The sequence below is a fragment of the Bos indicus genome, chromosome 5, assembly GCF_029378745.1.
Source record: "Bos indicus isolate NIAB-ARS_2022 breed Sahiwal x Tharparkar chromosome 5, NIAB-ARS_B.indTharparkar_mat_pri_1.0, whole genome shotgun sequence".
NCBI classification, from domain to species: Eukaryota; Metazoa; Chordata; class Mammalia; order Artiodactyla; family Bovidae; genus Bos; species Bos indicus.
Window position 1 is genome coordinate 108,558,384 of NC_091764.1, and position 13,745 is coordinate 108,572,128.

General features: G+C 49.7%; 1 protein-coding gene across 9 annotated transcripts in view; it reads left to right on the top strand.

The window, feature by feature from the left end:
• ERC1 (ELKS/RAB6-interacting/CAST family member 1) overlaps positions 1–13,745 on the top strand; it is a 267,450-nt gene that overhangs the window by 241,826 nt on the left and 11,879 nt on the right. For 5 of the 9 annotated variants that reach the window (XM_019961732.2, XM_019961735.2, XM_019961731.2 and 2 more), the window contains one exon: positions 2,429–2,617. In XM_019961732.2, the coding sequence (XP_019817291.2) occupies positions 2,429–2,617 (189 nt within the window). Of the gene's footprint in view, positions 1–2,428; positions 2,618–13,745 lie in introns of those variants that run through there. The other 4 variants (XM_070788689.1, XM_070788687.1, XM_070788686.1 and 1 more) reach the window with 1 other exon arrangement.

Below are 13,745 nucleotides of genomic sequence, written 5' to 3' on the forward strand. Positions count from 1 at the left end.
GCTTTATTGAAACAGCTCTTCCTTCTGTGCTTGGCAGTGTTGACACCACAGGCAACACAGGGCCTTGGACCTGGAGGGTCCCTTAAGAGCCCAGAGCCTTTCCCCCCGACCCCCAGCCCCTGAGTGTATCACCTTTGTCCCCAGACAGTTGTGTGAGTGTGTGTGTTTCAAAAATTGATTTCAAAATATTGTTTCAAAATATTGCTAAATTGATTCACTTTCTCTGGTTTTCCTAGCTAGGCTCCAACTTCTGTATTATATACCATGTAGGTCTGCACTCTGATCTCTCTAGTAAGTTAGAGATTGTTTTAGCCACTAAGCCGAGGTTCTTGCCTGTCTTAATTATTTCATGGAAATAGCATTAGAAACAGGAAATGTGATATATTTATAAAGCAACCATTAAAATCATGTTTTCCAGAAATACGTAATGTCGTGAATAGGACTCACAATGTAACATTAAATGGATAAACAGGGTCTTAAGCAAAATGTGAAGTATGATACAGTTAAAAGTTGATTTATGTAAGTTTATAAAAAGACTTGGAAGAAAATCAGCGAAATGTTGCAAGTGCTATTCTTGATGGAAAACCTATAGACTGTTTATTATTTCTTTCCTGTTTCCCCCCATACTTTTCAGAGTAAAATCTGCATTGATTTTTTAATTTAAAAAAATACATAAAACTGTATTTTAGAAACTTTTAAAAGGAAATAAGGAAAGCGGCAGGGGAGTTCTTTGGAGAGAGGGGGTGGCAGAATTCAGTGTAGCAGGCCTCATTTCTCCTGACTTGAAGATTAGCAAGCTCCTTATCAGGGCGTCCTACTGGTGAAAAATGCCAGCCCCGTGACACCAGCAGGTGCAGATTCTGCCCTGAGCCCAGGGAGCGTCGGGGACATGCCAGCATCTGCTGGGTTGGCGGCCCCCACAAGGGTGGGTGTCAGGCAGACGCTGTGCCTTCGGTTCAGAATCGGAGACAGGGGGCCAGCCCAGCCCTCCTCTGCGCACCCCCAGGCTTGCCCAGCACCGAGGGCCTGGCCAAAGCTGTTCCGAGAGCCATCCAGTGAGGTCGTGTGTTGTGCGATGTGCTCTCCAAGGGAGCCGAGGTGGTGGTCATTTCTCTGGGTAAAGGGAATGTAAGAGAGCGTTGGCCCATCTCTGGAGAGAAGACCCCGAGTGGAGCTGGTCCCGCCCAGCTGGGGCTCAGGTTTCAGGGCTGTGTGAGGATTCGTCCGTCATGTCTAAAAGGAGGGTCAATGCCTCTGTGAGTCGAGTGCAGGGACTCCAGCCAGGACAAGGCAGATTCCATTGTGAGTTCACTTGTCACCCCTCCCGTATCCAAGAGGATCACTCTCCCTCCAGGGACAGAGGCATCCTTTGTTCCAGGAGGTGGAGGGACACGCGTGTGCGTCAGGCTTTCAGATGAGCACGTTTCACTTGCAGCGTTTGTGTGTGTGTGTGTGTGTGTAGTTGTGTAGTTGCTAAGTCGTATCTGACTCTTTGCGACCCCATGGGCTGTAGCCTGCCAGGCTCCCCTCTTCATGGGGTTCTGCAGGCAAGAACACCGGAGTGGGTTGCCATTTCCTCCTCCAGGGGATCATCCTGACCCGGGATCGAACCCACATCTCCTGCATCAGCAGTCAGGTTTTATATCAGTGAGCCACCAGGGAAGCCCCTAGACCTGAGTTTGTTTCTGTTTTGCATGTCTCTTCATTTGTATTGTTTAAATTGCACATAAGAGATATCACACAGTATCCTACAAGCCTCTTCTCCGCTCTTGGCTGCCCTAAACCCATGCAATGCTGTGGCATGGAGGTGGTGGGAACAGAGCGTTACCAGGTAGATAATGGGATCATTCACAGGAAAGCCAGGAATGCTGCTTCCCAGTGGATAGTCGTGACCACTGAGCATGGAGTGCAATGTATGAGCAGGACTCTTGAGGAGAGGGGAAGGGACAGAGGGTGGACTAGGTATTCTTTGAGTTCCCAAAGCTGGGTTGGAAGGAAAAGACAAGGGGACAGGGGGAGTCTGGTCACTGTAATCCTTTTTCCCTTCCAACCCAGCTTTGGGAACTCAAAGAATACCTAGGGTTTTTGTAGCTGCCCGTAAATAGGTGAATGAGCAGTTGTGAGTGGACTGCAGTCTTTGTGTAGCAGGAATGTCATCTCTGCAAAAACAAGCCAGTCCTGTGCTTAGTCCCCACCTGAACACGGAATCCCATCTCACGCTGATGTACATGCCAGTGTCCCCCACGTGGCTCCCAACACGGTGATGGGTGGGTGTGGCTTCGTAGATGCGCAGGCGTGCGGACAAAGAGGGCGGTTAGTGGTTACAAGTGCTCTAGTCTCACTCTGTCTCTTTGCCTTGGGAGGCACAAAGAGACTGGACCTTCTTGTTTCAGACTGACCTTGACTTTCCTCATTGTTTTCCCCTCAGATCATCCAGTCCCTCCTAGAACTTGACCAAAACAGAAGCAAGCTCAAGTTGTACATCAGACACCTGACCGCCCTCTGCCACGACCGAGACCCCCTGATCCTCCGAGGACTCACTCCACCAGCCGCCTATAAGCTGGACGACGACCAGGCAGCGTGGGAGAATGAGCTGCAGAAGATGACCCAGGAACAGGTAAGACCCCCACCTGGGCTCGGATGACAGCCTTGCCCAAGCCAGCTGCTCTATAAGTTGATGCAGTAGACGCTGCTTTGGGGAATTCAGGGTGCAGAATCAAGATTTTTAACAGGGGTTGGTTCTTCAGTAGAAATTAGGAGCCACCATTTGAAGTCCCATTTTGTTCTTCCTTCAGTGTAACTTGCTAAAGAATCAGAAAGGGCTGGTTGAGAAGGCAGAGACGAATTGGGAGAGTAGCACTGACACATACACACCCACGTGTAAACTAGAGAGCCAGCAGGGAGCTGACATATAACACAGGGAGCCCAGCTCGGTGCTCCGCGATGACCTAGAGGGGTGGGGTGGCAGGGGAGGGGAGCTCAAGAGGGAGCGCACGTGTATACATATGGCCGGTTCACTTCATTGTACAGCAGGGACTAACACAACATGATAAAGCAATTCTGCTCCAGAAAAGAAAGAAAATCAGTTTCCCTTTTCTTTCTTTCTTCTCTCTCAAATAAAGAAGGGAGACAGTTATGGGGCATGTGATGGTGGCCACAGACGGGAAGTCTGACCTGCAGGACCTCTGGCGGGTCAGCTGTCTCTCAGGAACTGTGGTTCATGACCTACTGAGTTTTTCAAATAAGAGAACCATGAGATGAATGAATTTAGGTGGTCTTCCCCCGCCCCCCCCCACCCCCGCTACATTTTCTGTTTAGTGTTGTCCGTAAAATCCATCAGTTCTCTTTTTTTCCATGCTATGATTTTTGAGTTCAGTAGCAAAATGAGAAGGCTAGTCCAGAGACAAAAACCATGAATAAAAGAACCAAGGAGAACAGGATGAGGACAGAGGTAGAGAGCAGTCATGGAAACTGAAGGAAAGAAAAGTTGAATCAACACTGAGAAATAAAATAGAAGAAGAACTGGAGTAGTGTCGAGTGTGTATCTCCAGCTGCTTTCACTCCTGGCTGCAGGGGGGTCGTGGTGTCCCAGCCCCTCATGGACGGTGGTCATGGTGTCAGTCGGCTATACGTCTGCTCCAGAGGGTTGAAGCCGTGCTCTGTCTCCCAGCTGAATGCATCCTGTTTGTTCACCAGTGATGCGAGAGGGGAGGCTGTGTCAAATAGGACACTTCTGTGATTCAGGGTCGCAGGCAGCGATGCCAGCAGAGGTGGCGATAAGTAGGCTGTGGGCTCACGGTGGGACTGACTCCGGGGTGTGGACGTTCCCTAAAACCAAGCACATGTGAGGGCCTGTCAGTCACCACCTGATTGGTGTGATGAAAAAGGCAAGGCCTACCTCTCAAATTGAGGGTGTTAGCACGGAAATTTTACTTTCTTCTTAAAAGAGGGAAAATTTTGCAGGAAAGATTTAGATTGAATTTCTGACAGGTTCTTTTGATATTAGTAACTATGTGGTTAAAATACCACTGGAAGCCCACTGAAAACAGTACGTGGCTAGTTAATTTTAGAAACTTTACTTCAAAATCTTGCAGAGACGGCATCTCAAAGCAGGAACAGTGATATATCAGAGTTGTTTGTTGTTTTTCAGTCGCTAAGTTGTGTCTAATTGTTTTCAACCCCATGGACTGTAGCCCACCAGGCTGCTCAATCTATGGGGTTTCCCAGGCAAGAATACTGGAGTGGGTTGTCATTTCCTTCTCCAGGGGATCTTCCTGACCCAGGGATCAAACCTGGGTCTCCTGCTTTGGCAGGCGGATTCTTTACCACTGAGCTGCCAGGGAAGCCCCATACAGTCAATTACAGGTGAGGAAATGACCTCCCTATAGACAGCCTGTTTACCCCATGCCCGTGAGTAGACATCGTGAGAAGGCAGACCTCAGCAGAAAGAACTCGGCTGTCCACAAGAAGACTGGACAGCACGTGTGGGGTAACTTCTTCCCTGGAGGAGGAGGATGTGGAAGGGACCAGCTCCGGGAGGTGATTGCAGTCAGATTGCTGCTGCTGCTAAGTCGCTTCAGTCGTGTCCGACTCTTAGCGACCCCATGGACTGCAGCCCACCAGGCTCCCCCGTCCCTGGGATTCTCCAGGCAAGAACACTGGAGTGGGTTGCCATTTCCTTCTCCAATGCATGAAAGTGAAAAGTGAAAGGAAAGTTGCTCAGTCGTGTCCTACTCTTAGCGACCCCATGGACTGCAGCCTACCAGGCTCCTCCGTCCATGGGATTCTCTAGGCAAGAGTACTGGAGTGGGGTGCCATTGCCTTCTCCGTGCAGTCAGATTAGTTCTTGGCTTTTTTCCAACCCTGGTTGTTGGTTATTCTAGCGTAAAGGGGATGTAAACTTACCCCTCATTTTAGGGCTGTATTCAAATGTGACCTAGCCCAAACTCTACCAAAAGAAAAAAATTAGGTAAAACACTTGAAGAAGACTGGAGTATTAAAAAATAAGCATTTTAAAAGGTGGATTACACAGAAAAATAGACAAAGCATGGAGCTCAGTTACTGGATGAAAGCTTTTGTCTCAATGGTGAGGAAGCCAGGTTTCTCTTTTCATATTCTACTGAGGACAGAAGCGTACATGCTAAGTCACTTCCAGCTCTTTGTGACCTCATGGACTCTAGCCCTCCAGACTCCTCTGTCCATGGGTTTCTCCAGGCAAGAATACTGGAGTGGGTTGCCATTTCCTTCTCCAAGATGAGAGTGTATTCAATTATAAAATAAATACTTCAGTTAGACATAGGGAAGAATCTGAATGTAGAATTGTGACCACGGGACAAATTGCAGAGAAGTGTGTTAATAGAATTTCCTTTCAGAGAGATTTAGAAACTATGGTTGAGCCCCAGACACTCTGTGGTCCTCCCCAGCCCTGGCATACCTGTCAGCACTGTGCCCGATTGATATAGATCATCTCATCCTGCCAGTAGACACGTGCGACCTATGTGCTGAATGAGTGAATATTTTTTAAAGGGCACTTTTTGTTTTTAAAACCTTAGTAGCCCTTTAATTCTAGGTGAAGTCAGTGTTTGGGTTCTAAAATTGAAGCTTTGTAAACCAAGGCTTCCCAGGTGGCTCAGTGGTAAAGAATCCGCCTGTCAATGCAAGAGCCCTGGGTTCTATCCCTGGGTCAGGAAGATCCCCTGGAGAAGGAAATGGCAACTGCACTCCAGTATTCTTGCCTGGAGAATCCCATGGACAGAGAAACCTGGCGGGCTGCAGTACATGAGGTCACAGAGTCACACAACTGAGCGACTAAGCACACAAACCAAGGATTTAGCAGTGGATGGTTGTTTTTAAGCCTTACTAAAGAAATGCTTCTAAGTTCTAGATGTTAGCAAAGTGCTAAGATTACCCCCAGTTCAGCAGGCATAGAGACCTAAAACACTAAACATGAGAGGAGAAAATGAAAAGTTATACTTCATCAAAACTTGACATTTCTGTTCGTCAGAATACTGGGAGGAAATATTCACAGTATATATATCAAACTAAGGACTTGAATCAAGAAGATATTTTTGAAATCAGAAACAAAAAGACAAAACAGCATAATTTTTAAATGGGCAGAAGACGTGAACCAACACTTTGCAAGAGAAAATACACAAACCAAGCACGTGAAGACAGTGCCCACATATAAACAAAAGTCACAAGGAGAGAGCACCGCAGTCCCACAAAAGTGGCTGAAATTCGCCGAGAGTTCATGATTACATGGACTTGCTTACCTTGCTCACTGTGCTGAGTGTTTAGAATGGCCCTGATGTTGAGAAAGACTGAGGGCAGGAGTAGAAGGGGGCGATAGAGGATGAGATGGTTGAACGGCATCGCTGACTCAGTGGACGTGAATTTGGGCAGACTCCAGGAGTTGGTGATGGACAGGGGGGCCTGGCGTGCTGCAGTCCACGGGGTCACAGACAGCCAGACACCGGGTGAACAAAAGTAGCCCAGGGGCTCCTGGGGCCCTAACTGCCTCTTAGGCGATTGTTTCAGGCCTTCGAACAACCAGCTTCCAGACGAACTCTGGAAACGGCCCTCCACATGAATCCCGGGCCCTGCTTCTTCGAGCCGGGGGTGCTAGAGAGCCTTTCTCACGGCCACTGATTTTGACCTCCTCCCTTGGAGGCTGTAGGGCCTGCTGGTGACGTCGCTGCAGAGTGCTCTGAACAGAACTTAGTAGCTGGGCCTTTCCTTAAAGCTGCTTCACAGACATTAGGGCATAAAGTGTGGCTTCACCCACGTTTCTGGGGGCCGAGGCTCCCCGTGTGCGAAGCCTTGAGCATCCACTGAGCCAGACTGGACTGGAGGTCTGGGGTCTCCCATCTTGAGTTCTATTGGCTGTGGGAATGTTTTCCTTTCAAACCCAACGTTCCCCAAGAGCTTTCAAATCATATCACACATGCTTCCCTTTAACAACCCCTAATGAATGACTGTCCAGCCCCCTGCAGTCTTCTCTGCATCAGTACAGCTGCTAAATTATCACGTTGTGCCTGCCCCCCACCACTGTGCATGGTCCTGTCTACAATGGCCATGGTCCCTCAGCAGCCCACGTGACCCTGGAAATTTGGTCAGTACTGGAGCCCCTTCCATGGCCCCTCTGAATTGCTGCACCGGGAGCTTGTAAAAGGTCATTCTGTTGTCTCACCAGGGAGCCAGGAGACCACTCAGGGAAGGTGTCGAGTCGGCACTAAGAAGGCAAAAATCAAGCAAGGGAGGGAGCCTTGCCCTCCTCCCTCCCTGTCACAAGGCCCTGGAGTCGGGGGTCATGTGCTGAATGGAGAGTGTGTACTGACCACACGCCACTGCCGCCAAGGCCACTGCCCTCTGTCCTGCTCGGCCGCAGGGACTCGTGGGCGTGGGTGAGCCGTGTGCTGGTTTAGCACTTAAACCTCAGCCGCAGCAGAGGCTCCTGCCGTCCCGATGGCCTCAGCGTTAAAGGTCTCACTAGTTGTCTGGGTGGTTTGTTATCTGTTTCTGATCCTCCCCCTCTGACACGCTCAATTCTGAGAGCCAAACCAAACTCGCTGGACTGGCCGGCATGTCCGCAGTTCCCAGAACCCAGCTGCTGCCCTTCAGCCCCTGTGGCAGAGAGAGACGTTCTCCTCCATGTGGTCAAGGCCGGCCCTCAGCATAAATGTCTGTGCTCACGCTAGTTAACAGGTTTGTAGGAGGTGGTGTGAGGTGTTACCCATTGAGAGTCTGCCGGGCGGAAATCCTGTTTAAACTTCCACACGGTAGTATTTGGGGTGCTGCATAAACTCCTTTCAGAATGAGGAAACATCTTTAAAGAATGGGTCATGGCATATATATATATTATCCATTTTGGAACCGAGTCCATTCTTAAAACTATTATAGCACTAAAAGATTGCATGCTGCTGCTGCTACTAAGTCGCTTCAGTCGTGTCCAATTCTGTGCGACCCCAGAGATGGCAGCCCAGCAGGCTCCCCCGTCCCTGGGATTCTCCAGGCAAGAACACTGGAGTGGGTTGCCATTTCCTTCTCCAGTGCATGAAAGTGAAAAGTGAAAGTAAAATTGCTCAGTTGTGTCTGACTCTTAGCGACCCCATGGACTTCAGCCTACCAGGCTCCTCCATCCATGGGATTTTCCAAGCAAGAGTACTGGAGTGGGTTGCCATTGCCTTCTCCAAAAGATTGCATAACAAAGTATAAAATTAATTTCTAGAGCTGTATGATACTCAAATTCTTTGGTGCTCAAGAACCATAAATATCAGTGTTGGATAGTATTGTCTTGGAAGGTATACAAGAAGCGTGGAGAAACAGGCAGTAAAATTTACATTTTGTAGAAAATGTGTTTAATAAAATCTATGTCCTAAGATTTAAAAAACAAAAAAGCCTCCACACATTCTCAAGCCCCCAGCTCTGTCCCAGCAAGTGGGGACAGGGAGGCCTGGCACAGGCCAAGGTCCGTCTCTGCCTAAGGCCGCACTGCATCTGAACGCCACCCCCCCCCCCATGGGGGTACCTGGCTCATTCTTGCAGATTCACAGGGAGACAGTTGACAAATTGTAAGATGTTTAAAGTGGGCAGGGTGGTGATTGCTGACTTTGTGAAAGTATTCTCCTCATCAAGTTAATTTATCACCTCTCATTACCTACCTTTTTAAAAGTTCTATGTTCTTAGCAAATTTCAGTTATATAAGACCGTGTTAACAACTGTAGTCTCAGCTGGCTTGTTGTTTGAACGGGACGATACATCAGTCCTTTGGTGTTCTGGGACATTTTTACATGAGAGGATTCCACCCTGTCCTGACTCTTAAAATTCAGTCTCTTGGGAGCCAGTCAGACCGATGTTAATGTCCTGTTGCATCTGGAGCAGGTGTCTGTTCCCACTTCCGTCTTTTGTCAGCATGTCTTCCATCTCTTTCTCTCTTCACTCCCTTCCCCAGCTGGTTCAGAGAAGGTGTAACACCTGTGTCAGGATGGACTCTCTCAGGAAGGAGTCTAACCTGGGAGGTCAAATATCACGTAGAGAAACCCAGATTATCTTAGCCAGTGGCGAATACTTCAGGCAGGAAATACTTTACAAGTGTCCAGACTTAAGTAGGCTGGAGATGAAGACATCAGTACGTTAGTGACATCTGCAAGTCCAGCAGAGAATTATCAGAAAGCAGGAGTTGGTGGTGGTTTATGGCAGATGACCATCTAAACCCGGACTGGCCCATCACTGTCCGTGCCTGGGTCCGGCCCCGGTTGTCCCCAGGGAGCTTACTTTGGGGGAACAGGTGTCAGCAGCTGTGTTCAGTCCTGTACATCCATTGAGCCCAGTTCACGTGGGTCACTGGACTCCAGGTTGTTGGACTCACAAAACCACGACTGACCGTAGCCTTCAGAAGACGGTAAGCGGCCGTGAGTGACATGGGAACCCTGAGATCTGGTGGTTAGCGGGCAAGACCAGATGTCCTGTGAAACTGACCTCTGAGGTGGGGACAGGCCCTCTGTTTCTCTCCGGAGCACTTGTGTATAAAGACAGCCGAGTTTGACCCCCTGGTTGCTGGCTGCTGGGGCATGGGGGACAAACCCTGGATTTCCTGGGACTCAGGCTCCACCAGTCTACACAACACTGGCCACTCGGCCTCCTCGGGCCTCACTCACCTTCCCTGAAGGTTGGAGAACTGAACCGCGAGTCCGGTTAGCCCCCTTGCAGGCGTATGAGGCTCAGTTTCGGAGCCGGCCTGCTTTTAGGTCTGGCGGGTCCACCGTTGGATTTTGTCAGGGAGGGGGTTAGTGTAGAAAACTGGACTGCGTGCTTTGTACAGATGCAGGGCCACCGCAGACCTGACGTGCGTACTCTCCTCGGGGCCGGGACGTGGCCACAGGGCTTTCAGTGCTGGGCAGCAAAGACACCCTTGCTTTGCTGTTATCTTTGCTCGGTTTTTAACCGTCAGAAAGCCTAGCTCCTTCCCCAGGGTGCGTGGCCCGTGTTCATCCAGAGGCCGTGTGGGGAGTGCCTCCTGTGTGCAGGACTTAACACGCTCTTGACAGTCCTGGGGTGGCATTTGTGTTATTCACGCTTAGGGGCTTCAGGGCTGGGCTTTGCTCCCTCCTTGTCGCCCGACATGAGGGACGGAAAGGAGGATGGTCCTTTATGTCCCCAGCTGCACCTCAAGAAGATCACCGTGCAATTGCATGTTGTCACCGGGGAACCGACGGTGATGGATCCCAGTGGTGGAGTGAGTGGACTCTTTCCAGATTCATCCTGGAGGAGCCGTGACACCCGGTTCGCTTCTGGCCTAAGCAGCAGCAGCCTCTCCTTCTTAGGAAGACAGACCCAGCATTGCCGGGCAGAGGGTTCATTGCAATGCAGGGAAGGGCGAGGAGAAGGCCCAGCAGCAGCGTCCCGGCCACCAGCACGGCCAGGCAGCTTGCAGAGTCCAGGGCAGGGTGGCCAGCAGCTGGGGTCAGGGAGACCTTGGGAAGAAACCCGGAAAGTTCAAGCTGCAAGCTCGGGCTTGAGATGGAAGAGAGGGCTTCACGGTTTACTGTAATCCATGGGGAGCGATTGTAGGCACCTTCTTCAAGGTCAACTTCCATTTTCCCTGTTACCAAATGCCAGAGGGATGCCACAAAGCTGACCACATTCCTGTGGAAAAGTAAACGAAGTATTTACTGCCTGGACATGAAATGTGCACCATGCTGTCAGGTCCCTCTGACCACGTAAGTTTCATGTTTTATTCAGCAGATAATTGAAGTCTTCAATGGTGGCTGAGATGGTAAAGAACCTGCCTGCCAAGGCAGGAGACTCGGGTTCAGTCCCTGGGCCAAGAAGATCCACTGGAGAAGGAAGTGGCAAGCCACTCCAGTATTCTTGTCTGGAAAATCCCATGGACAGAGGAGCCTGGCAGGCTGCAGTCCATGGGGTCACAAAAAGTCGGACACGACTTAGTGACTAAACAACAACAACAGCAGCAAATAATTATGGCAGAACACATAGCAGTTTATTCTAGTTGTTCAAAAATCCAAACTTGGATTGTTTCATGTCTCCTGGGTCAATATAGTTTAAACATCCTGCAAATTGGGGCCAGGGACTATAGCCTAGATCTGACTGGGATAAAGGACCACTCCGATAAAGGACCGTCACCTCTACAAGGCTCCAGTCATCATGTCCATTGACAGCTCAAACCTCATGGCCTCTGCATCCTGGGACCTCACTGTTAGAAACCTCAAGTTCAGATTCCTGTCTGCTAAAACCAAACCGAGCATCTCTGTGATTTTCCCGCCCACCACCAACCCAGCTACAAACACGAATGAATCTGAGTCACTGCCAGGCACAGCGGTATTCGTCCAGTCACGTCTCTTGTAACCATCCCTCCCGCCTTTATACCCACCTCTCCGCCCTCTTCTCTCTCCCCATCCTGTGTCTGCGAACACAGGGCCATTTGCCTTGAAGGAAGGCTTTTCCTCTCATTTAAGACCATCCTGTTTTGTGGGTCTCTGTTAGCTCTCCCTTGGCCTTGACTGGGCTGTGAAGAGAAGCCGTCCCCACCCTGACTCCCTGACCCGTGCTGGGCGGTGGAGGTTCTGGGCCGCTTCCAGGGCCGCCAGCCCGTCCTCCGCTGCCCCCCTGCCTCTCCATCCCGCCCACAGGGTCCTGATCTGTCTCCCCCCATCAGCTCTGCTCTCTGACATGGAAGGCAGCGTGGGAGCCCACACGGTCTCCCTCACAGCCAGCCTGTCGTGACGTGTTTTTGTGGGTTGTGGGGCATCTTCTCCCTGCCGTTCCCTTCTCCCTTGCTCCCTCCCGTGCATGTTGCTTTGAGAATCCAGATTGAGTTGCTGTTGCATTTGTGATTCTTGGCCCGAGTCCCTCTAGAAATCATATTACTACTCTGAATTCAGCGAGGGCTGGAATAGCTACTAAGAACAGAATACATTATCATAACATTCAGCAGACAAAGCCAGAAAATTTGTGCCAGAGGCAAGCTTGGTATCCTGTATGGGTCCCACGGTCCATCTTTTGAGAACTTTAACAGCGTGGGTGTCTCGGTGATCGGTTGACGCGTCGTGCTACAAGGCCATCGCCGTCAGACAGTCTTGACTTGGAGATGCTTCAAGTTTAAGAGGTCTTGGAAAAGTTGCGGGTGTTCCCCCTCCCCCGGGGTTAGCATCTGTTCCTTCAGTTCCTCCTCCAGTTGTTTTTCGATTGTCTGCTCTGTGCAGGCTGCTTTGCTCAGCAGCCTTGGTATGTAAAAAAGAATTCATTGAGGAACTTGCTGAAGCACAGGGGAATTAAACATGTAGCCAACTCCTGAGACAGGAGACAAAATGAATGCTTCAACAACAGTGTTCACTTCCGACAAGGGGCGTCTCCATGACGAAGGATAAGTTAGATGGGAAGCGGCAGTGTCGGAGGTAAGATGGTCCATGTCCCAGGGTGAGGGACCCGCATCAGAGCGAAAGCACAGAGGATGACCAGGATATACTAGAGATGAAACTGGGAAAGTGGGACGGGACAGATGGTGGCTGCTGTGCCAGAGGGACTGGACTCTGTTTGTAGGGAGGAAATCATTTAAGGTCTTGGAAGAGGAGGAGCAAACTTAACCCAAGCCATCTTAGAAGGGGTTGAGATGGTGCTGTGTGCTCAGTCCCTTCAGTTGTGTTCAACTCTTTGCAACCCTGTGGACCATAGCCCACCAGGCTCCTGTGTCCATGGGATTCTCTAGTTAAGAATACTGGAGTGGGTTACCATTTCCTTCTCCAGAGATGGTTGTGAAGCTATTGCAATAAGCAGAAGATGCTAAGATCCAAGAGCCGGGGTCAGGTTTGTGACCAGGAGATCAGAGAGGAAGAAACTAAACCAAAAGAAAGGTGGCCTGAAGAGGATGTTCACAGGAATTCCTCAAGAGAGGAGATGGCCTTATAAACATATTTTTAAATGCTTCGCCTCTGTTTTTGGCTTCACTACGTAGAACTGCGAATGAAAACAGCCCTGTCTCATTGGCAAGGTTGCAGGGGAGGTGGGTGTGACCCCAGGGGACCCGGAGGATGGGAAATGGCCACCCTTATGTGTTGACTGAAAGTTAGCGCGGCTGTTCTGAACAGTTTGGTGACATGTCCAGAGCTTTAAAAAGGTGTATACCCTTTGATGCAGGATTCTAAGAAGACAGCCGTAGATATGCATAGGTTTATGTTTAGAAAATTTCAACACACTAATATTAATAGTAGTGAAAACAGACTACATTTCTAATAATTGAATTCGTGAAATAAATTAGAATACATCCATAAAAAGGGTTACAGTGCAGCCCTTCTAAAATCTGGGTTCTAGAGGAATATTTCATCACGTGAAGACCTGTTTTGTAGCACTGTTTCTCCGTGGTCGTTCTGCTGCTCTGAGCTCTTTACGTTCCCTCTCGTGCCCTGAATCAGCGTGTCTGTCACACACACACACACACACACCTGCCACAGCTGTGATTGGAGTGCACTGTACCAGCAGGTAGTTTGGGCAGAATCAACACTCTTACAGTATTGAGGCTTCCCACCTGGGATTGTGTCGTATCTCCATTTAAGGTACATGGTCAAATTTTGAGAGAGCGATTTTGGCGAAATGGCAGAAGGCTAAACTCTTAGATGTTAAGGAGGAAAGTGGGAAGCAGAGGTAGGAAATGTAGAGTTATTTTAGACACTTGATGGTGAATGAGAGGAAAACGACTGGGCACGCATGCACTTGAGAGGGGTGGGTCCAGA